This window comes from Phyllostomus hastatus, unplaced genomic scaffold (assembly GCF_019186645.2).
Source record: "Phyllostomus hastatus isolate PE091 unplaced genomic scaffold, TTU_PhHast_1.1 phas_scaffold_200, whole genome shotgun sequence".
NCBI lineage: Eukaryota > Metazoa > Chordata > Mammalia > Chiroptera > Phyllostomidae > Phyllostomus > Phyllostomus hastatus.
Genome location: NW_025334016.1, coordinates 12,365,075 through 12,389,064, shown reverse-complemented (window position 1 = coordinate 12,389,064; position 23,990 = coordinate 12,365,075). Strand labels below are relative to the sequence as shown.

At 47.7% G+C, this 23,990-nt stretch overlaps 1 protein-coding gene across 2 annotated transcripts; it reads left to right on the top strand.

The window, feature by feature from the left end:
• Positions 1-1,175: 1,175 nt before the first annotated feature.
• Positions 1,176-22,368, top strand: GRIPAP1 (GRIP1 associated protein 1). Of its 2 annotated transcripts, XM_045860613.1 has the most exons (26): positions 1,176-1,234; positions 3,485-3,551; positions 3,669-3,730; positions 4,633-4,659; positions 5,507-5,614; positions 8,362-8,512; positions 9,328-9,512; positions 9,708-9,755; positions 10,627-10,658; positions 10,765-10,812; positions 10,952-11,051; positions 12,533-12,610; positions 12,799-12,891; positions 13,664-13,798; positions 14,563-14,658; positions 14,926-15,138; positions 15,271-15,384; positions 16,179-16,256; positions 16,355-16,450; positions 16,576-16,632; positions 16,740-16,839; positions 18,374-18,504; positions 19,604-19,726; positions 19,853-19,946; positions 20,814-20,968; positions 21,820-22,368. In XM_045860613.1, exons 1-26 carry the CDS (start codon positions 1,193-1,195, stop codon positions 21,910-21,912), a joined length of 2,526 nt encoding a protein of 841 aa, XP_045716569.1. In that variant the 5' UTR covers positions 1,176-1,192; the 3' UTR covers positions 21,913-22,368. The 2 variants fall into 2 exon arrangements, with proteins under 2 accessions (XP_045716569.1, XP_045716570.1); XM_045860614.1 differs by lacking the exon at positions 5,507-5,614 and having other exon boundaries at positions 1,186-1,234.
• Positions 22,369-23,990: the final 1,622 nt, after the last annotated feature.

Below are 23,990 nucleotides of genomic sequence, written 5' to 3'. Positions count from 1 at the left end.
AAGAGGCTAATGATGCACTTTAATACTTAAATTGGAATGTTCCTGGTGTTTTGCCACCCTGTTTTTGTTTTGTTTTGTAAATCCATGAAATATCTACTTTATTATGGTTTTATATAACACTAGTTGAAATGTTTTTAAAATATTTTATTTATTTATTTTTATAGAGGGGAAGGGAGGGAGAAAGGGAGAAACATCAGTGTGTGGTTGCCTCTCGCACGCCCTCTACTGGGGACCTGGCCCGCAACTCAGGCACGTGCCCCGACTGAAAATCAAACAGGCGACCTTTTGGTTCGCAGGCGGGCGCTCAATCCACTGAGGCACACCAGCCAGGGCGAAATGTTTTGTTTTTGCTTTTTTTTTATTGAAGATTTTTCATTTGATTTACTGCCACTCTTTCTTCTAAGGTATTTTATTTTATTTTAAGTCCTCACCCAATATTTTTATTGATTTTTGAGAGAGAGGGAGGGAGGGAGAAACTTCAATCGGTTGCCTTCCGAATGTGCCCCAATCAGGGATGGACCCTGCAACCTGTTGATGTGTAGGATGGCATTCCAACCAAATGAGCCACCAGGCCAGGGCTCCTCCCAGGTATTTAAATTTATTGGTTAGGTCCTTTACCTAACATGATGTACGTCATCATATTAAGAAAATCAACATCAAATCTTAAAAAAGAAGAGGAAGAAGGACAAGGGGAAAGAAAAAAAGAGAAGAGAAGAGAAAGAGAAAAGAGGAGTGAAGAGAAGGCCAAAGGCTTCATAGGAGGCGGGATCCCCGTTTGGAGTTACACTGAGGGAGGCACAAGACCAACGCAGAGCTTCCGCTTTCATTTCTATGGTTATTAAGTCAACCATTCTCTTTAAAGGGGAACCATGGGAGGATGATTTTCTGTCGGCAAACACTTCCTCCCCGACGAGTCCACCTCTGACACAGGGATGCTATAGTGTCATATTACAATGGATATTCTATGAGAGCTCAAAGGTTAGACCAGATAACCTACATTCTGGTAAAATATTAAATTCAAATTCATATGGCCTGTCAGTTTCATTCTTTTCTCTCTGTCTCCGAAACGTTGAACTTCCGGAATAGATTCCTCCCCCTGTATTCCTGGCCAGTGGTTTGGTCCGACCCTCACAATGACAGAAGAACCCGCTGCGTCTGCGCAGAAAACTGTCGGGGGGTGGGGGGGAGGAACATGGCGCAAGCTCTGTCTCAGGAGGAGTTTCAGCGGATGCAGGTGCAGCTCATTGGGGAAAAGACCACCGGGATGGATTACTAGGGTCGGGATACAGAGAGATCGTGCCACCGGCAGAGACGGGGTTGGTTGGGATGGATCTTGAGTCTAGGGGGTTGATCCGGAGAAGGGAAACTGAGGTTCCTAGTGGTGAGACTATTGAATTTCGAGATACTATTGGGCTCTAACGGACTGAGTTTTGTGAGCCTTGTGGCCAGAGGACAGAGTCCTAGAGTGAGGGATAACTTATTCAGACCTGAAGGGGATGAGACTTGGGCTTGTGCCGGGGACACCATGGGTGGATGATGATAACGTTAGACTTTGAGGGAAGGAGATCCAGAGAGGGAGAAACCATTTTGTTTGCAGAGGAAGGAAGTGGGCGTTGGGTCATTTACGTCATGGGGGGGGAGCTTGAGAGGGCAATACCATAACCCGGTGGGAGGTGGAAATTTTTGTGGGAGATACCATTGTGCCAAGGAATGGGGAAAGTCCCCACATGTTGTCATTGTTCCTGGGAGAGAGGGAGATCCTGTGGGAGTGGTGGCAGTGTATCCCAAGAGGGGACAGTACCATTGGATGGTTAGGGGTGATTAGGCCTGGGGAAAGGAGTCCCTAAATAAGAGAGGATCAGAGGAGTGATACCTTGGACCTCATGGAGTGGAGACTACTGGGCTTTGGGGAAGTACCCTAACTGGGTACTCTGACCACTTGATTTTTTTTTTGAGTGGGGACTCTGAGATGGGATGAAAGGCCAGAATTGGGCCCTTGTTGAGAGAATTCCTTACTGGGAAAGACCATTGGATTTTGTGTATGGAGAGACTCTGAAAAGGGAAAACCCTGAGTAGGTCCTATGGGAAAAGAGGAGGAACTCTGAGTAAGGACAGGTAATCCATTGGTCTTTGAATAAGGGAAACCAGTTGTGTGTGTGTGAGGGACTCTGAGGGTGAAAGGTTGAGATCATGAAAGGGGAAGACTCCTATAATTTGTGCAGGGGGTTCTGAGTGAGTAAGAGTAATCCAACTGGCCCACCCAAAGCCTTGTGGAAGAAAGACTCTTCCACAAGGAAGACAAGGAAGAAGGATGTAGGGTCATCCCATTAGATCATGACTGGGGAGATCTTGAGAGGGGTGGGGACCTCTGAGTGAGAAAGATTGATTTCATTGGGCTATTAGTGGGGGAAAACATTAGACTTTGATGGATAGGAACTCTAGGTGGGTGCCAAGGGTGTACAATTGGATTAGCACTGTGGGAGACAGACCAATGGGTCCAGAAGAGGAAAGATTCTGTAGAGGCCAAGCCCTCTGACCTTTAGCACAGCACCAGTGGGATGGTGGCTGGTGCCATGCGAGGCAAAGGTCCTGGTGGTGTAAGAGACAGTGGTTCTGGGAAGAACAGGCATCAATGCTCTACCGGGCTGGTAGGTAGCTATATGCTGTTTGACAAGGTCCATACTTAACTTTTCCTCAATTATTAAAAGGGAACTGGACATATTTTGAAGCCTTGGGGGTGGGGACCCTAGGCAGCCCCCTTTTACTCTGTGAAATTGGTCAGGAGACTACCAGGCCCTCTTCCATTGTAAAAGAAGAAGGAAGGCAAGCCCCTACACCCTGCTCTGGCCAAGAGGATAGATAATACTCACCTCTGACAGAAAGATAGACAGAACAGTGTTTAGTGTGTGACAAGGTCAGCCAGGATGAGGGGGAGGGACTTTTTTTAGAGAGAGAAGGGAAGGGAGGAAGAAAGGGAGAGAAACATCATTGTGACGGAGAAACATTGATACATTACCTCTCATACGTGCCCTCACCGGGGAACAGACCCACAACCTAGGCATATGCCCTGACTGGGAATCGAACCAGTGACCTTTCACTTTGCTGGACGATGCCCAACCAACTGAGCCACACCAGTCAGGGAAGGAGGAGGAACTTTATCCTGTGGGCATGGAGAGCCATAGAACACACATAAGCAAGAGCCTGACTAGGTCAGTGCATTGTGGATTGGAAGAGGAGCAATGGGGGCAGCAGGGATATGGAGAGGTTTGGCTGGCTGTGATTATAAATAGCACTGCAGAAGGTGGGGTTGGGGCTGAGAGTCTGGAAGCCCATTCAGCATGCACTATGCACAGGTCTTAAGGAGTGACTAAAGAGGCGCATGGAGGGCAGCAGGGTCTGTGGGGCTCAGGGAACTGGTACCTTCATGGTAAGAATAAGGGCACCTTCCTGACCAGATTATTTCCTTTCCCTGTTTCCCCCAAAGGCTCAGCTCCTGGAACTGCGGACAAACAACTACCAGCTTTCAGATGAATTACGCAAGAATGGTGTTGGTGAGCCAAGGGGTCTCATTAGATGGGGGTGGCTTTGGGGGGCAAGGGCCTGGTGGGAAGACCATTTACCTCCTAGCCACCCACTGAGGCTAAGACTGTATGCTTTCCCCACACCAGAACTCACCAGTCTTCGACAGAAGGTCGCTTACCTGGATAAGGAGTTCAGCAAAGCTCAGAAGGTAGTTCCTTCCACCACTCACTTACCCATGCTTCCCTGTAGTCATTTGAGTCATTCATTGGTCCAATGAGTACCTACTGTGAACAAGACCTAATGTTACATTCTGTCATTCAAGAAATTCTCATGGAAGTCTCTTTAGTTTCCTAATTTTATGTAATTCTGCTTAATTTATCAATTAACTTTAATTTACTCAATTCATTTTTAATTTCAATAACTTATTATCACTCCTTACCATCTAACTAAAGAATCAGATCTAGTGGTAAATCTACCTTGAATCTGCCTCCTCTTCACTCACTGTCCTGCCTTGTGTTCCTGTTTCCCATCCCTGTCCTGGTCCTGTTGGTAAAGTGAGACTGAGCCTACCTTTCCAGTCCTCTAAAGATAAGATACAAGCTACTGTGGCCCCTCAAGACATTTAAGGCCTTCCTTTGTCTCTTTCTTTACTCCTCTGTCCCCACACATAGCACAATTTTATATATAATGTATGCTCCGTAAATATTTGTTAGATGAAGGAATACAGAATGCAGAAAGTCTGGCAGTCGGGAAACTGGACTTCTCTTTGGTAAGGTGCTGATTCCCACCTGACAATGCCCTCAACTGCTCAGTAGAGGAACAGCAGTTTCCCTGGTGTGTGGCAGAGATCCACATAGACGTGTTTGGACAGATGTAGCAATACAACCAAATGCCTGAGCCTAGGTTAAATACTAAGACCCATGAATAGCTTCAAGAGCTTAGAGGAAAGGATATAAGCCACTCACTCATTACATCATTCCTGTAGGCTACAAATTGTCATGCAAGTTCTGTGGTTAAAGATGCTCCCATCCCCCACCCCATTATCATTGCCCTCTCTTGACACTTGTTCCTTTCTGTTCACCTTCTCTCTCTCTCCCCCCTCACCTTTAGGCACTGAGCAAGAGCAAGAAAGCTCAGGTAAGGGGACCCGTGGTGGGTGAATGTGTCTGGGAGATTGTCTTAGTGGGGATATTTCTGTATGCTGGGATCTCCTAGTACTGGCCTTTCCCTGTGTGTGCACTTGCAACCATGACTGTCTACTCACTGCCATGTTTCTGTGTCTGTGTTTTCCTGTGTTCATTTATCTCTCACTCTGTGTCTCTGTTTGTGTCTTTCCTTCTCCCTTTCTCTTTATCCTTCTGACTCCCTGTCTCTGTCTTCCTGTTCTCTCTGACTCTTGTTTCTCTCCCCGACCTTCTCTTTGTCTCTCCCCAACCTGTATTTATCTCTGCCATAATTTCATTTTTTTATCTCTTTCTGACTCCTTGTTTCTCTCTCCCTTGTTCCTCTATCTCTTCCCCACTCATTTCTTTCCCTGATCCCCTCTCTCCTCTCTCTGTTCTTTCTCTATCTGTTGGTCTCTCTGATCCAATCTATCTGTCTTCCTACCTTTCCTTTTTTCCTCTCTTCCTCTTCATCCTTTTCTTCTTCCCTATCTAACCCTTTTCCCCATTTCTCTCTACCTCCCATCTTCTCTATTTCTATCTACCCCTCTCTTTCCCTCCATTCTTTCCCCCTCATGCCCCTCTCTCCCTCCCCATCTTATCTTCTCTGTACCTCCTCATGTCTGTCTCTCTCCCTCCCTGTCATCTCTTTTATCCCTCCTGGCATCTCTCTCTCCTTGTAACTCCTGATTTTACTTGTCTCATTCTCTCTACTCTATTTTCTCCCCACCCATGTTCTTTTCTCCCTCTCTGTGTTCCTTTGCCATATCTCACATCCTTTCTGCCCCTGTTGGAGACCTGGCCCATGTCTTCCACTGCAGGAAGTCGAGGGGCTGCTGAGTGAAAATGAGATGCTGCAGGCAAAGCTGCACAGCCAGGAGGAGGACTTCCGCTTGCAGAACAGCACTCTTATGGCTGAGTTCAGCAAGGTGCTGGTGCCTGGGATAGCCAAGGGGCATTTTAGGGGTAGAGGGTCACCAGGGCTGAAGCAGGAGGGTAGCTGAGGGTGGTTGAACAGAGGCTGGCCCTGGATCCCTGTCCATGGTGCTGAAAAGGGTCCTGGATGTCTGCTAGGGGGCAGTGGTTTGACAGATGGGGCTACCCTACTGTGCTGGGATTAGAAGGCTCCAAGCCCTGAGGTCCTCTGGTTCCTGACCAAGTCATTCTTTTTCTCTGAGCTTTAATCTCCTTGTGTATATTTTGGGGCTGATGTTATGGAGCCCCAGGATATTGATGGGTTTTAGGTAAAGTTCTTATGTTTAACATGGGATGGACGAATGTTCAAGCTACTTCCCTTTTCTCTTTCTTCCTGACATGAGCTTGGGGTTCTAGTTCTACATAATTTATCCTGGGTTGGATAATTCTATCTCCTCACTGCTTTTAGTGTCCTGGCTATATCTGAATCTACTGGGCAATTGGAGACATTGTCTTTTGTTTCCAGCCTCTATTCTGTATTCATGCTCAATGATTTTCTAAGTTTTTAGTATGTCTTAAGGAAGAAAGTCCCGTGATAATAAAATGGCGTTTCCAAGTCTCCACATGGAAATGTAGTGCTTAAGACCTTAAAAAACAAAACAACAACAACAACAACAACAACAACAAAAAACAACCTTTAAGCAGGTACAATACCAGGAGAGGTTATTTAGTAAGTAGTAGTTAAGAGCCAGGAGGACTAGATTAAACTCTTGGCTCTTTTACTAACTGCAACCTTGAGCGTGTCACTTGACCTGCCTATTTTTTGGTTCCCAAGATGTTTAAAATGGAAATGATGATAACGACAGTACGTACCTTGCAGGGCTTTTGTGAGGATTGAATGGGTAAATATCGGTAAACCACTAAGAACACAGACTTGCACATAGTATCAGCTATGTAGATGCTAGCTTCTACTAGTATCTTTTTATTATTTTCCCTCTAAAATATTTCTTGACTATTTAAAAGTTTTGTATCCATCCTGTGGCCCTGCCCTGCCTCTGCCCTTTCCATCTCTCACCAGCTCTATTCCTACAGCCTCCTCACTGGTCTCCTCACTTTTAGCTGCTTCTACTAGACGAAGCCCTAAAGGGTGTCCTGACCAGCAGCTCTTACCACATCACTCCTTTAAACAATATCTCCCAGTGGGTCCTTGCCCCCTGTAGTTCAGAGCCCCTGGTGCCCACATACAGCCAACATTATCACCTCACTTCTCACTGCTTCCTGCTTTTAGCCTCAGTGGTATCATGGTTCTTACAGGGTGAGGTAGGGACAGGTGTTCTCCCATAAATCTAGTTCATGTTCCCTAGCACCTGCCCTGGGCTAGGCCCTGGGCCAAGTATAGAACCTCCTTTACATTTACTTCCTCCTCCTTCTGGGAATTGGAAGTGCTCACAGAGAGACCTGAGTTCAAGGCTTGCCTCCTTTCACTGCTTATTTGCTAAGATATTTCAGCTCACTTTTTCCTTCAACAAATAGTTATTGAGCACCTGCTGTGTCCCCACTGTTGGAGAGCTTACATTCTGGGGGTAGGATGGCGAGAAAGATGATAACATAGTAAACAAATAATAGTAGTACTGATAGGTGACAGTTACACAGTGTTAGCTGTGTGCCAGGTCCTGTTTGATGTGCTTTACATTATACAATTATTTAATTCTTGTAGCAAGCTGATGAAATATTATTAGTATCCCTGTTTAACAGTTGAGGAAAACTGAACCCCCAAGAGATGAAGTAGTCTGTCCCAAGGTCACACAGCTAATAAATGGCAGAGTAGAAATTCACATTCAGGCAGTCTGATTTCAGATTCTGTGCTTAAGACCCCTATGTTACAAAATAAAATGTAATCATCCATCAGAACTTATGATCCAGAATTTTTTAGAGCTTTAAGAAGTCAAAATACATATTAGTTAAATTTAATTGCAATTAGTGCTAGGTAAAAAAGAAATGAACAGAATACTATGCTAGAGAGTAATGGAATTTCTGTGTTGGGGAATACTACGTGAAAGATGACATTTGAGCAGAGCGCTGAAGGATGCAGCCAGTCATGTTAAGAACTGGGTTGAAGCAATAATATTCTGGGTAGAAAATATCCCAAACAATAAAATAAAAATTCTCTGTGGGTCTTAGTAGTCTCATCTGAAAATGGAACACAGGATCTTGTAAGGTCTGCTGTGAGAACTGTATTTTAGTCAGGAGTTGATAACGGGGCGGGCTTAGTTTTACTTGCATTGTACACCTCTCCACAGCCAAGGGCTGACGATATGGGGCTGTGGGCAGTACTGGCCCTGGAAATGCCCTGAAAGCTGTCTGTGGTGCCTATGCTCCCAGACACAGACCCTTCCATAGAAGAGGGATGGAGGTGGGGCTCTCCGTGATGCTGACATCTTGGACCAGCAACTTCCAGTGGAGCCTGAGGTCTTGGATTGCAACTGTGAGGTTGGAGTGGGCAAGCAGAAAATTGTTCTCAGTGTGCTCAAACTTCTGTGATTGCCACTTAACAGATGTGTGAATTTGAAGTCATTTAACATCTGTGCCTCAGTGTTCGTATCTGTGAAGTGGGGATATAATGAGTATAAGGGCATCTACGTTACAGGAATGTTACGGGAATTAAATGAATTGTAAAGTGCATGGCCAAGTGCTTTATACATTTCAGCAAGTAGTGCTGTGATTCTCTGCCATTCTGCTACCTCTCTCTTCCCCTGCTCAGCTCTGCAGCCAGATGGAACAGCTGGAACTGGAGAACCAGCAGTTGAAGGATGGGGCTTCCAGGGCAGGGGCTGCCCAAGCCGGGAGCATTGTGGATGGAGAGCTGCTGAGACTGCAGGCAGAAAACACAGCTTTGCAGAAGAATGTGGCAGGTATGTAGAGGCCCTCCTGGGAAGGTATGGGCCCTTGGGGATTGGGTAGGGTGTTTTCCTTCTGGAGAAAGGTAGAAAGGCTTCAGAATCCACCTTGGTCTTGCCATGAACCCTAGTGCATGACTTTGGACAAGCCATTTCTCCTCTGTGGGCCTAAGCTTCCTCAATCACAAAGTACGTATAGTGATGCCCACCACCTGGAAGACTAGTAGAAGAAGAGGTGGTATCTGTGAGTTTAGTTCATTGCGTGGTACCTAGCATATTTTACAGATTAGCAGATTGAACATCAGAAAGATGTTCCTAAATGGAGAAGGGGAATGAAGCAGCGTTAGGAAGATTCTGAGCCTAGATTGTCAGTGGGGTCTGAAATGAAAGCTGAGAGGAAACTTGATAGAACATGGGAAGATCCTGATATGTGGACTTCGGAGAACAGCTGGGGCTTGTGAGGTAGTGGGTAGTAGTTTGGTGATAAGGAGGGAGACTACAAAATGTGGCTGGGGAACAGGTTATAGGAAGAATTCAGCTGTAAGTAGGCAGTGGAGAATAGTGGGCATGACCTTGGAGGGCTGGGCTGTTGGCAGAGCTTGGGAAGCCAGTTTGGTCTGATATATGGTAGATAGGATTTCAGTGGTTGCTGAAGCTCAAAAGATTTGTGATTTGTGTAGATGGGGCTGAACCTTTACTTTGTAGGCTTGTGGTCATTTGTGGCAGGGTCTCTGCTGAGGAATTGAAGATCAATTCTCTCTCTATTTTACACATAGCAAGGATCTTCAGAGATCACTTTATCCATCGCGTATCTCTGTTCTACCTGCTAGCCCTGCAGGAACGCTATGAAAAAGAAGCCAGGAAGTCTCCAACTGCCAGTGAAGGCCACGGGGACCACCTGGAGAGCCAAGCCCTCACTACCTTGTCCCCCATGCCATTGGCAGAGGTGGAGCTGAAGTGGGAAATGGAGAAGGAGGAAAAGAAATTGCTCTGGGAACAACTACAAGGCTTGGAGGTGAATCTGGGTTTCTTGGAGCTGGGGTACTAGGTAGCAGGCGGATGCCCTACCTCTGCCTTTGATCCCATGGAGATGTTTATGACATCACCATCTCATGGGCTGGTAGGTTAGGGAGGCAGGGGAGTAGGGGAAGGCACAGGCCTTACCTCTCTCCTTGCTCATAATAACCCCCTCTCTTTTCCTTCCCTGTAGAGCTTGAAGCAAGCTGAAACGTCCAGACTACAGGAAGAACTTGCTAAGGTGGGACTGCCAAGCTTTTTCTGGCCTTTGCCTTACCTACCTGCTATACTTCCCCTAGCAAGGCCAAAGCTGGCAGAGCACCCTGTCATAACCTCAGTTTTGTCATCTGTGAAATGGAGGTACTGACACTTGTGTGTCAGGGTTGCTTTCCTTTTTAAAAAAATTTTTTAAAGAATTTATTGATTGATTTTAGAGAACGAGGGAGAGGGAGGCATTGATTTGTTGTTCCACTTATTTATGCATTCATTGGTTGATTCTTGTGTGTGTCGTGATTGGAGATCAAATGTGCAACCTTGGTGTATGGGGACAATACTCTAACCAACTGAGCTATCCTGTCAGGGCTCAGAGTTGCTTTCATTATGGAATTGACGAATGTGGATTATGTCTTGCACCTGGTAGGCCCCATCCCTTTCTTTTTTGTCCGCCAAGCTCTCCTTGTTATCCATTCATCTATCCATCCATCCATCCATCCATCCATCCAAGAATTTATAGACTCATATCTTAGGAACTGGAGACCCAGTGTTGTGGATGGCAGTTGTGATCCTTCTTTCCAGGCCTCCCAGCCTCGCCACTCTATTATGCAGATATTGGTTGATATGTTGGGGAAATAAGTGCTGGACTTTGGAGCCTGAGGGAGCTGGATGGAGATCATATTGTTGCTGCTGGTCATCTGGACAGCCAAAGACCCTTTTGAGACTCAGTTTCCCCATTTGTAAGACTAGTAATACTCCTCAGGACTGTCTTGAGGATTCCGCAAGATCACATAAGTAAATTCAGTTTCCAAAAAAGACTTAGTAAGAGTGTCTATAAATATTAAGTTTATTTTTATCTTTACTAATATTATGATCATTATCATTTGTACCCTCCCCAGCTCTCTGAGAAACTGAAAAAGAAACAAGAAAGGTAAAAAAAATTATTTTTTCCTGAAGTGGGGGAAGGGATCTGGTGGAACTAGGGAGAGGATTGACTTATGGAATTGACTCATCTATGTCTGTCTTTCTATGGCCAGTTTTTGCCGTCTGCAGACAGAAAAGGAGACACTATTCAATGACAGCCGGTAACTACCAGGGTTGAGAGTATTGGTGGACTCCAGGGACAGTGCCCAACAGAATTAACTGAAGACCTCAGGGGCAGAGCTGGGAGATTGGGCCTTAGGCCATGATCAATGTACCCCTGCTGCCCCACATCACCCTTAGGAACAAGATTGAGGAGTTACAACAGCGGAAGGAAGCTGATCTCAAAGCCCAGTTGGCTAGAACTCAGAAGCTGCAGCAGGAACTCGAGGCTGCCAATCAGGTGAGAAGCTGAATTCTGAGATCATTGGGATAGGGACCAAGGCTGGGAGTCCAAATCACTCTGAAGACTATGGAGACCAGTCTTAGATTTCTCGTGTTGGAAATACAGTGACTGGATGGGTACTTTGGCTCCCAAGAGCTAGGAAAATGGGAACTGGGGAGCCCCAAGAGCCCTTGGAGTTAGGCTAGGAATCTACATGAATCAGAGATCCCAAGGGACTGAGGACTTGGGGGCTGTGTGCCACAAGTTTGGATGAATCTGCAATTCTGAGGGATTATAAGTAGGAGTCTGGAAAAATCTGTGGTCACTAGAGGCTGAGACCAAGAATGGGAGTGAGTCTGAAACTCCCTGGAGGTTTGGTGACTTTTGAAAATTTTTATTTATTTTTTAGAGAGGGGAAGGGAGGGAGAAAGGAAGGGAGAGAAACATCTGTGTGCAAGAGGAACATTGATTGGTTGCCTCTCAAATGCCTCCAACCAGAGTACTCAACCCACTGAGCCACACCAGCCAGGGCGGGTGGGTGACATTGAGACCTATAGGGGTTGGGTAGATGCAAGACTTCCATGAATGAGACAGTTGGGCCTGGGGGTTGAGTGCATTTGAGACCCTTAGGATATTGGTCTGAGACACCCAGGAAGCTGGATCACATGTGCTGGGTGGTCATGAGACCCTTGGGGCCTATGAATGCAAAACTGGTGAGTGTGAGATGTTCAGAGACTGAAGCAAAAGTCTAGTTGGGTCTGAGACTCCTGAGGGTTGGGGATTAGGTGACTTCAGAGCCTCCAGGCTTCCCCCTAAAGTAGGTGAGTCTGAAGTCCTATGGACTGGGGAATATGGTGGTTTGCAGGTCTAAGGATCCTGGGACCTATGGAAAGAAGTCTGAGTAAAGCTGGATCTTCATTTAGCTAGGTCTCAAGATCTCCAGAGACTGGGGACAAGAAGGGAAGATGGTGGGGGTGTTCTTAATCTTGAGACCTCACCTTAAGCTGGAAATTAGGAGATTGTATGAGTTAGAGACCTCTAGAGTCTGGGCTATGAGTTTGGATGGATCTGAGACTCTTGGCAGCTAGGGATATGGGGGTTGAGTTTGTCTGAAACCCCTTGAGGTTGGGATCTGGAGTCTGTATGAAGCTGGAGTCCCTGGGGACTAACTGTGCCTGAGAATCCTAGGGCTTCCACTTTAGAAACTGGAGTCTGGGTGAGCGTGAGGTCTACTATGGATGGGGGCTAAGTGAGTTTGAAATCACCAGGAACATGGGTGTTTTCTGAGATGCTTGGGACTGGGATATAGGGGTGCTTGAGGCCCCTGGGGGTAATGACTAGAGTCTGGGTGAACCTGAAATCTCTGCTGGCTGGGTATCTCACGACCCCCAAGTGCTAGGCGCATGCTGTCAGGTAGTGAAAGAGGGAGTCTGTATAGTTCTGTGTACCCTAGGGGAAGCTGAGATCTCAAATGGCTTCTCCTGACCTGGTCCCCATAGACCTTGGCAGAGCTGAGAGATCAGCGACAAGGGGAACGCCTGGAACATGCAGCAGCTCTGCGAGCCCTGCAAGATCAGGTACATCATACTGGTGGGCTCAGGAATATGGGGGTCAAGGGTGGGGGCAGTTCCAGTGGGTATTGTACAGGCAGGCCAGGTCCCAGGGGTCCTGCTTTCCTTTGTTGTGGTTTCCGTTTATGAGTGTGTGTCTCTTGGCTGTCCCCCTGTTCTGGACCCACTCTCACCTGTTGTGGGGGTGGGTCCAGGTGTCCATCCAGAGTGCAGATGCACAGGAACAAGTAGAAGGACTTTTGGCTGAGAACAATGCCTTGAGGACTAGCCTGGCTGCCCTGGAACAGGTATAAGGACACTTTGGGAGCCCTCGGTGATCCCTCCCCAGTTCCCCTTCTCCCTCTGCTTCTAATCCATGTTGAGGCAGTGTATTCCTGACGTCATGCTGTTCTCCCACCTCTGTTTTTGTTTTATTCTCAGCTGCTTTCTGTTGGCTTCCACCCTTCTTCTCTTTGGCCACCCATCCCTGCTTCTCTTGTGTCCCTACTTCTCTTGTATCGATCCCTGCTTCTCCTATAAAGTGCAAGAAGTAGACTAGTCTTAAGTGTACACTCAGTGAAGCATGTGTGTCTATCTTATCTGTTTGTCTGTCTGTCTGTCTGTCTCTCCATGTAGCTACCACCCAGGTCAAGACAGAGCATTTTCTGCACCCCAGAGGTCCCTTCTACCCCTTCCTAATTCATACTTCCCCCAAAATAACCACCCCTCTGACCTCTAGCAGCACAGATTAGTTTTATTTGTCCTTTACCTTCATGCAAATGGAATCTGGCTTCCTTTTTGTGTCTGGCTTCCTTCCTATAGCATATCTATGACATTTACTTATATGTAGCACTGGTTTGTTCTTTTATCTCTGTGTAGTATCCCCTTATGTGAATGTAACACGTTTATCCATTCCCCTGTTGATCTTTCTCCCACTGTTCTTTTTGAAATTCTTCCTCTGTCTTCCTGGCTCTCTTTCTACTTCTCTCCCTGTCTCTTTGGAACTGGGAGGCTCACACCTTGTGACTGGCCCCCAGGGGCCTCTTTCACTCCACTTCCCATCACCACTACTTTCTCTAGATCCAAACAGCCAAGACCCAAGAGCTGAATATGCTCCGGGAACAGACTGCTGAGCTTACAGCTGAGTTGCAGCAGCGGCAAACTGAGTATGAGGACCTCATGGGACAGAAAGATGACCTCAACTCCCAGCTTCAGGTAACACTTAATGGTTGTGACCTATCTTCTAGTTCCTAGTGCTGGTGCAGTGGAGTTTGCAATGAGGTGCAGTGGGAAGACTGTACAGTCAGGAAGACCTGGTGTCCAGTGTGGCTCCCTAATGTATTAGCACATGTGTGTCCTAGACCAAGTTATTTCATTTCTAAGACTAAGCATCTTAAGTTAGTTAGAAGAGCCATTCTGAGTCCATAATAGACAGTAGAATAATAGTGGTTTCTACTGAATAAAAGCTTAGTTCCCTCTCATGTAACAGTTGAGCTAGGTTGCCCAGGTATGGGATGCTGGCTTCTGATTCATCGACAGGGACCCAGGGACCCTTTCTACATTGCTGTTCAGTCACCTTTGATGCAAGACTATCTTGGCATCCAAGATGCTTGCTCAAGCTCCCCTACCATAATGTTTTTATTTCATCTGAAAGGAAGGAAGAAAGGCCTAGCATGCCCTTTTCCTTAACAGTGTACAGTATTCTCACCACTTTTAATTCCACGGCTACACCTAACTGTGAGGGAGGCAGGGAAACATCAGCGGGACTGCTATGTGCCCAACCACAAAGTCTATTGCTAGAGAATAAAGAGAATGAATACTGAAGAGCAGCTAGCAGTCTCTGCCATCGTTCTTATGTCAAAATGGAGAGCAATACCCACTTTACAGGGTTTAGGGAAATGGTCTACTAGAAGTGTCCTGTGTGACCAGCATCTCTCGGGGGCTCTTTATCAAACTCACCCCATTTGTCCCCGCATTAGGAGTCATTACGAGCCAATAGTCGGCTGCTGGAACAACTTCAAGAAATTGGTCAGGAGAAGGAACAATTGACCCAGGAACTACAAGAGGCTCGAAAGGTGGGCAGCTCTGGGAAGGTTGCAAGGGGAAGGATTGGCCTGGTTCACAGGGATGGAGCAGGTGATGTGGCCCAACCCACGGGAAAGGGAAGGGACACAAAGTGACCAGTTCCATGAGGATGGGTGACTAACAGCCAGTTCTGTGGGGATGGAGAGAAGGTGGAGTTTGGCTCATTCCTTGGACCCAGGGAAAGGGTTGTAGGCCTTCTTTGTTATTCAGGGAGGACATTGACTGACATCCTCCTGCTCCACCTTCCTGGCCCCCAGAGTGCTGAGAAGCGGAAGGCCATGCTGGATGAGCTAGCAATGGAGACGTTGCAGGAGAAGTCCCAGCACAAGGAGGAGCTAGGAGCTATCCGACTTCGGCATGAAAAGGAGGTGCTGGGAGTGCGTGCCCGCTATGAGCGGGAACTCCGTGAGCTGCATGAAGACAAGAAGCGACAGGAGGAGGAGCTCCGTGCCCAGATCCGTGAGGAGAAGGTGGGTGGGTAGATGATGATGCACTTCGGCCTCTAAAACAGGAGCACAGCACTGCTGATGGGCTAGGGCATGGCATAGGTGAGGTGCCTGCTCCTCTACCTGTCTGGCCCATGACAGTCTGTCCTCTCCCAGGCCCGAACACGGGAACTAGAGAATCTCCAGCACACAGTGGAAGAACTTCAAGCTCAGGTACACTCTATGGATGGAGCCAAGGGCTGGTTTGAACGGCGCTTGAAGGAGGCTGAGGTGAGTTGGTGCCTGGTGAGTCTCAGAGGCTGATCAGGGGGCATGCCAAACCAGGAAACAAGGAGTGGTTAGGCCCTGGAACTTTCTGAGATGCCCTGGATTTGGGTATCCCCACAGTCTCCCTGGCTCAATAGCAGCCCTGTGGAGGGGACTAGGGGATGGCCATCAATAGGGAAGAATGTCAGATCTGCAAATTTGAAAAGGCACTTCTTCTTTCTGAAATTATAGTTCTGTCAGGAAATTATTGTAATATCCTAATTTTGTTTGAACAAAAACTTTTATTGCCACTTTCTGGAAAACTCATGATAATCCAATATATGGGAGGTGGTGTCACAGAGCCATGAAGAACACAGATGCTGGATCCAGTCATATTCCTGGGTTTGAGTCCTGGCTGGGCCACTTCCTAGCTGTGTGACCTTAGCCAAGTTTCCTGACCTCTATGCTGCCTGTTTCATCATTGGTAAAAAAGGAATAACAATAATACTTATTGTCTAGGTATTGTGGAGGGGTATGTAAAATTGGTTAATATACGTAAAAGCCTTACAACATTCCTCACCTGCAGTAAATGCTGTATTATGTTTTATTAAATGAAATGTAAATGCAAATGTTGGTCTTGGATGTGACAACACAGCCCTAGATGTGACACTTGTGTGTACTGCCGAAAGACATGCATTGTTCCCTGCAGGAGTGTCTTTTCTGCACACCTGGGAACCCCATGCTGCAGTCCCTCACACGTCTCACTGGGTGTGATATCCTCTGGGGGGTTTTGGTGAGACCTGGGACTTGCCTTGTAGGAATCTTTGCAGCAACAGCAGCAGGAACAAGAGGAAGCCCTGAAGCAGTGTCGGGAGCAGCACACTAACGAGCTGAAGGTGCCTATTGCATGGTGTCATCCATCTCCGGGGAGGGAGAGGCTCTGGTAGAAGGACTGTCTCTGGAGTTGAGGCCTAAGCTGCCTTCTGCTTTTCAGAGCAAGGAGGAGGAGCTACAGTGTGTTTTGGATCAGCTCCAGCAGGCCCAGGAGGAGCGTGACTGCCACCTGAAGACCATCAGCAGCCTGAAGCAGGTTACTGCTTGTCCCATAGTCCTCAGACACACCCCAGGCCTCGGCTTGCAGTAATGGGGCAGGGAGGGAGCACAGTGCATGCAGCGATTCTAGCACCTACCAGCCATGCTTTCTCTATCACACAGGAAGTGAAGGATACAGTGGATGGGCAGCGCATCCTGGAGAAAAAAGGCAGTGCCGCGGTACGAGGGGGAAGTGGTGTCCCAGCACAGCCTTGTCCTGCCCTGCATTCCCCCACCTGTGGCTCCACTGGGCCTCAGCCCCTACCTTTCCCTCTGTGCCCCCAAAGCTCAAGGATCTCAAGCGGCAGCTGCACCTTGAGAGGAAACGGGCGGATAAGCTGCAGGAGCGGCTGCAGGACATCCTAACCAACAGCAAGAGCCGCTCTGGTGAGGGACCCAGACCTCAAGGGAGGCTGAGACCCAGAGAGGCAGGGCTTGGGCCTGAAGGCCAGAGCTGCTTCCTGTACCTCACTCCACCAGCTCTCCTGTGTCTTCTGTCCCTCTTGAACTTGATCTGTCTTTTCCCTTTTCTCTGCATCTGTCTCTTTCCTCTGTTTTTGTCTTTCTCTGCATTATCTCTTTCTGTGTCTCTCTCTCCTTTTTGCTGTGTCTCTTCTGTTTCTGTCTCTCTCTCTCTGCCTGCTCATGTCATCTCTCTGTATCTGCCTTTCTCTCCCTACTTTTTCCCTAGTTCTCTCTTTTTCTCCTCCTTCCTTTCTTTTTCTTTTCTTTCTCCCTTTATCTTTCTCTATATCTGTCTCTCTTCTGTCTTTTTCTGTGTCTGCCTCTGTCCATTACCCCACAACCACCATGTGCACACTCCTGCACCTCACCCAGTGTCTCTAAATGTCTTGTATCCATTCTCTCATCTATAAATATGGACTGAGCCCCCACACTCCAGGGTCCCTGAGGGGAAAGCCTCCATGTCTTGGTCCTCTAAGAAGTCCAAGATGAGCTAGGGAGACAGGCTTACAATCAGGCAGCAACACTGTGGTATGATCATTATGCAGCTAAAGTCCATGTTATTTCTGCCACTTATGCCAGGTGATGCAACAACAACGAAAGTTGAGGTGCTTCAGACTTTTTTTTTCCAAGAAAGAAATGGCCTATCATTATGTTTGAATAAATAAAGATGATGCAGTAATGAGTCTGGTGCATCTCCCATATCACAGGCTCAGAGAAAACTTGTTCCCTGTCTCTCCGCAGTTAATCTGCTCTTGCAGGAGATCCTGAGGAAATGGCATCAGCCCCCCAACCCTGATACCCCAAAGCAGCTTCAGGAGCAGAGTCCAAAGCGATATGGCAAAAATGAATATATCTCTCACTAAATCAATGTCTCTTCAAGGCACTCTGTCTCTGAAGTAACCCATTTTTATAAAAGGAGAGTTTGATTTCTGTTTTGTTACAGACTAATGTATGAATCAACAAACATTGAAATTGTTTGCTATACATTCTCTTTGTTAGATGAAATCAGATTTAGGTGACTGACTACGAGAGTTAGCGCCATCTTTTCCTCTGTCTCTGCTCTAACTCGTGTCCTTATCCAGGGTCTCTTCCTTTCCCATCTGTTCCAGCTTGCTGTCTTGTTGCTCTGCGATTTTATCTCTGCATGCGGGTGTTCCCCTGTGCCCTCTTCAGCTGTTTGTACCCTTATGAGTGTGTATGCCACTTTTATGTCCGTGTGTGTCCACTTCATGAAATTTCCTCCATTTCTTCACCCCTGTTTCTCTTCTGATGTGTGTGGGTTTGCCTAGAGAGGCAGCTCCCTTTTCTGATTCTGCCTCTCCCTATCCTCCTGTGTGCCCAAGTGTCTTTTTGCCTCTTTCCATCTCTGTCAAATCTATTTCTGCCTCTTCCTGCCAGTCACTCCCCTGGGACCCTGGGGAATTCGAGCTCAGGTTTCTCTTCCATCTCTGCCCAGGCCTTGAGGAGCTGGTTCTCTCAGAGATGAACTCACCAAGCCGGACCCAGACTGGGGACAGCAGTAGCGTCTCCTCCTTCAGCTATCGGGAAATCTTGCGGGAGAAGGAGAGCGCAAGCATTCCAGCCAGGGTAAGGGCCAACAGCCCCAGTCTCTCCTACCCAAATTCTGGGGCCCTCATTTTCCCTTCTGGACCCAGCACATGCATTTCCTTGTCAACATTTCCCCAAGCTCACCAGCTTTGTTTCAGATCACTAAATAGGGGATGGACAAGTTATTCCCTCTAACCCTCCTTTTCATCATCTGTGGGTTAACTCTGCCTTTCCTGGTGCCATAAAATAAGTGGTTTTAGTAGATGCATCATCCCTATAGGAAGTCCTTTTTTCCAACTCATGATTATCACTTGCTATTGTTGTCTATCATACCAGCTTCCTTGACAGCTACTTTTGTTTAGAATTTTTTTTATTATTCCATGTGTGTGCATCATAGAAAAATTTTAAAAACACACAATTGAAAAAAAAACCCAAAGCATTCACATTTTCACCTGGAGCTTACCACTATATATCCTTAGTTCATACCCTTCCAGGCCTGTTTTTGTTTTTGTAATCCTAAATGAGCTTATAAGTAACCTGTTTTTGTTCAGCTGATCACTACCCTCCCAATTTGTTAATTTTCATCTCATCTAATACTTTGATCTTAATGAGATTTCTCCAGTTGGCCCCAAAATGTCATTTGTTGCTGGTTTTCTATGAATCAACATTCAGTTTCAGAGCACATGTTGAATCTGGTTGCTTTAGGTCCCTTAAGTCTCTTGAATCTAGTGTTGTCCCTTTTTTTTTTTTTTTCACAACACCAACAACCTATAGAAGAGACCAGCCCAGTTGACCTGCAGAAAGTATTCCGCCTTTTGAATTTTCCTGCTGGCTTTCTAGTGGTATCATTTAGCTTGTTCCTCTCTCCCCTAATTTTCCTGTCAACTGGAATTTAGGTCACAGGTGCTATGGGTTCTCCATCCTCTCCATAAGGCTATGATGTGGTCGTTCCTATCTCCCCCTTTAGGCAAAGGGGGATCAAGCCTGAGGGTGCCAAGACTTGACTACAGCCCTAGGTGCAGAGCCTACCCTCCCCCCAACACCCCAAAAGAGAAATTCATTCTCTTTCTTAACCCTGACTGTGTCTGGGGCTGAGGCACTGAGTCGGGGGTGGCCTCTCCCCTCCTCTTCCCTGCAGTCCTTATCTAGCAGCCCTCAGGCACAGCCCCTGAGGCCAGCAGAGCTGTCAGATGAAGAAGTGGCTGAGCTCTTTCAGCGCCTGGCAGAGACGCAGCAGGAGAAATGGATGCTGGAGGAGAAGGTGCTGTCTGCCTGCTTGTCCCTACATGGCCAGGAGGCCAAGGAGGGGTGGTTGATGTTTGGCTGGCCTCTCCTCGTGTAAACATATGTAGTCAAGGGGTCTGAGGTGGGCTGGGCCACCCCACAGGTGAAGCACCTGGAAGTGAGCAGCGCCTCCATGGCAGAGGATCTCTGCCGTAAGAGCGCCATCATTGAGACCTACGTCATGGACAGCCGGATCGGTCAGTGCCCCGTCCCCAGCCCTCACCACTCATGCAACCTCTCCCCTGCTCCCTCCTTCCCCACTGTCCAGTGCCAAGGCTTTTCTCCTCTTTCTTGGAACTCAGCAAAGCTACTGACAAGACCACAGCTGATGGAAGGGATACCAGGGCAGGCCTGTACTTGTGTGTCTTTCTGTTCTGTCTCTTATCTTGGCTCCTCCCCTTCTCTGGGTCTCTTGTCATCTTTCCACTCTGCTTTCTCTAGTGTGTCTCTCTGCCTTCTTTCTCCTTTCTTCTCCCTTTGTCACTTCCTTGTCTTTCTCCCTCTTATCTCTTCTCCTTATCTCTTTTTGCCCCATTTTCCCTTCATATTGTCACAGTGTTCCTGTCTATATTGTTCCATCTCAAGAAATTTTCTTTTTTTAAAATTTTTTTCAGAAATTTTCTTTCTCTGTGTGTGTATACCTTTGGGGTCCTTATCTTTTCCTCACTTTTCTCCCTCCTCTCTCCTCTTCCTCTCTTCTCTTCCTTCCCCCCTCCCCATCTTTGTTTCTTTTGCTCCATTCTTTCAAACCTCCTTCTCTCCCTTTTTTCCCCTATGGATCAGAATAATACCAACTGACATGCGCTGAGACCTGACTGTGCGCTATTCTTCACATGCAGTCATATACATTTTTCCAGCTCCATGAGTTAGTTATCCCCATTTCTCAGGGCTCCACAGCTAACAAGTAACAACCAGGGTTCACATGGCTAAGTCTCTACCCCTTACATGAAATGGCCCGTCCCCCACTTTTCTCCTCCACTCTCTGTTTCCTTCTTTTCTGCTGTCTCTGGCTATTTCTCCTCTGATTCTGCTGAGGGGGTAGCTCTCAGCCTGGGCCCTTGCAGATGTGTCCGTGGCAGCAGGCCACACAGACCGCAGTGGGCTGGGCAGTGTCCTGAGAGACCTAGTGAAGCCAGGAGATGAGAACCTTCGGGAGATGAACAAGAAGCTGCAAAACATGCTGGAGGAGCAGCTCACCAAGAATATGCACCTGCATAAGGCAAGTAGCCTACCAGTATGCCCATCTGTCCATGCAGCCACCCAACTCCCCAGTCACCACACAGGCCCTAGGTCATCTGCCAGTCTCCCCCATCTACCCACCTCATTTGCCAATCATTCCTTCATTCTCATCTTCTCATCCTTCAGTTGAGTTACTGTTGTTAGTTTGGTTCACTTTTCCCTTTGTCCTTGCATCCATCCACTCATCCATTCATACATACAGTCACCCAACTCTTCTATTGACCCACTGTACTATTTGTCCATCTGCCCCATGTCTTTCCACCCATTTCCTGACCTACTGCTCTTTCTTAAAACCTACTCATCAGTCACACTCCTTGTCCTAGCTTTTACCCACCCACCTAGCAACCTGCCTACCTGTTGCCCTTCATCTGTCCTCTGAACAGTTCATTTGTCCACCTGTTTGCCTACCATGGATCCCCCATGTGTCTACCCACATGTCCACTTGTCCATCCTGGCACTCAAATATTTCCCCCGTTTCTGAAGGAGTTAGAAGGAATACAGACCTGGCTCCTGCTTCTGAGAAGCAAACTCACCATTTACTAAAAAGAAGGTGACCGGGGTGGTAGGGGGTCATATCCTCCAGTGTGCACCATGCATAGCAGGCAATCCACTCCCATATCCATATCCCTAGCTCCAGAGGCTCCCATACCCTCATACATACACCTTTCCTGAGCCCAGCTCACTGCTGGGGGCTTTGTGAACTTCTCTAAACATCTTCCTGTCCCAGGCTAGATTTAGTTGGGAATTGATTAATGAAGTAAGGACACCCCAGGCTTGGTCAGGGAGCTTCCCCTTCTACCTTCTCTGGCCTCTGATTTATTTGTTTCTTAGGACATGGAAGTTCTGTCCCAGGAAATTGTGCGGCTCAGCAAGGAGTGTGTGGGGTCCTCTGACCCAGACCCACAACCAGGAGAAGCCAGCTAAAGACCTGCAGGCTGCCCCAGTTCCTCCTCAACCCACCCCTACAACACCATTCCCTTGGGCTGAAGTGGGGAAATGGGGGCCAGCATCAAAATCAAATAAGTTGGGAGACTGGACATTAAAGGGGTTGGAAGCCTGATGGCTGGTTGTTAGTGACCCTATCTTAGGGCAGTGGTCCCTGGGGAGTGAAGACCCTGAGGGGAAGGGCAGGGATTTCTGGTCCTCCTTGGCCCTGATTCCCAGGGGCAGTTGCCTTCATCTCTGCATGAGCTCTCCTTCCCAGAGACCAACTCTTTTTAATTTTATTTTATTTTTAATTTATGTCTGGAAGCCTGGCTACTCTGCATTTGGGGTTGGGGATATTGGGTGGGGTGTGGTCTGTGTTCAGCATTCTAGCAATGTGTGTGTGTGTAAAGGCTGTGCAGCCAAAATATCATCTGGCCAGGTGGGCCCACCCACTGACTGTCTGCCCTCATTCTTTCCAGCTAGTAGGGATGTACTGGGGGTGGTGAGGTCATACCATTGGAATGGGAAGGGAGGCCTCTGGCCACAGCTTTACTCTCCTTCACCCAGCTTCACCCAGCCTGTCTTCAGTGGCTGTTGACTAGCCCCTCAAACTGAGTGGAGCAGAAATATCTGCAGATATATGTGTGGGTCGATGTGTATGCGGTGTGGGTATGGATGAGTGGACAGATGGAAGGGTGGGTAAGTGTTTGGATGGACTAATGGATAAATAAATAGAAGGTTGCATGGATCAATGATGGATAGATTAGGAAATAAATGGACGGATGGATAGGTGATGGGATGAATAAATGGATAGGCGGGTTGGTAGGTGGATAGGTAGGATTGACAGGTGCAAATGTAGGTGGACAGATGAATGACTAGGGGAATGTGGATGGATGAGTGGGCAGATGGATGAGCTAATGAAAGAAGAAAAAGGTGGATAAATGATGGGCAAGGGCTATGGATGGACAGACAGAGGGAGTTACATATGGATAGGCTGGTGAATAGTTTGGTAGATGGGGTAAATATACAAATGGATGAGTGAGTGGGTGGGTGAAAGGATGGAGAAATGGGCAAATCAGGAGTGTGATGAGTTTGCAAATGGAGGGTTACATGGAGATAAATTGATTGAAAGGCTATAATTGGCCCTGCAATACTGCTCTCCAGCACCACACAGCCTTAATTACTAAAAAGGAGTCCTCTGAGCCATGCCCTGTGCATCTCCTTTCACATCACTCCATGTAATGCTCCCAGTGACACCATCAAGTTGGGGTAACTCTCCATCTGACAAATGAGGAAACAATGCAAGTCACTTGCTCAAGGACACAGCAAGTCAGCAAAGCTGGGGTTTGAACCCATCCGCACCAGAGGCACTTGGTACCTAGTGCTCTTGCCACAGGAGCAGAGCTCTCTAGGGGAGAACATGATATGAGGCTCCAGAATGTGAACAGATGAAGGAGACTGCCCCTCAGAGCGGGGCCTGTCTGGGAAAGAACCTGGTATGGGGGTAGGATCTCGCTTGTCCCCAGCTGCACTCTCACCCCCCATTTCACATTTGAAAACAGGAAGATCGTACTTCAGTCCCAGCAGTCCTGGTTAGAGCTGGGCTTTAATCTGTGCCCCCCAGCAGCTTTGGGGGCCTGGCCATCTACCGAAATGTTCCTCACCAGTACCCCTTCATCCACCTCTTCTCCAGCCTTGCCGGGGGGCAGGGAGGGGACACAGCGCTGCATCATTCCCTGTGGCACTCCACTCTAGGGCCATTAAATAGACGCCTCTTCATCGATCGCATCTGCTAAGTGCTGCTGATTCAGACGGTGGGGGTGGGGGACCCAAGGGGCAGGGGGGTAGGAGCTGAACAGGAAGAGGGGTGAGTCCAGGAAGGAGGTGGGAAGAACTGGCACAGCTCCCCACCACCCCCATTTTCCAGATGACGCGACTGAGGCCCAACCAGCTTTGTAGGAGGCGGAGTCTCCCCAGGGTCCCTCTCAAGCAGTCCTAGGGGAAGGGGCCCTGGGAGCCAAGAGGCCCCTCCCTGCCTCTCCATCTTCCGGCTAGCTCAGAGGGGCGGGGAGAGA

Bases quoted from the DNA above. Each gene is read 5' to 3' on its own strand.
- GRIPAP1 (XM_045860613.1), top strand. From the start codon at position 1,193: ATGGCGCAAGCTCTGTCTCAGGAGGAGTTTCAGCGGATGCAG. The intron at 9,756-10,626 runs GTGGGACTGCCA...TACCCTCCCCAG, and splicing joins TACAGGAAGAACTTGCTAAG to CTCTCTGAGAAACTGAAAAA. The intron at 13,799-14,562 runs GTAACACTTAAT...TCCCCGCATTAG, and splicing joins ACCTCAACTCCCAGCTTCAG to GAGTCATTACGAGCCAATAG.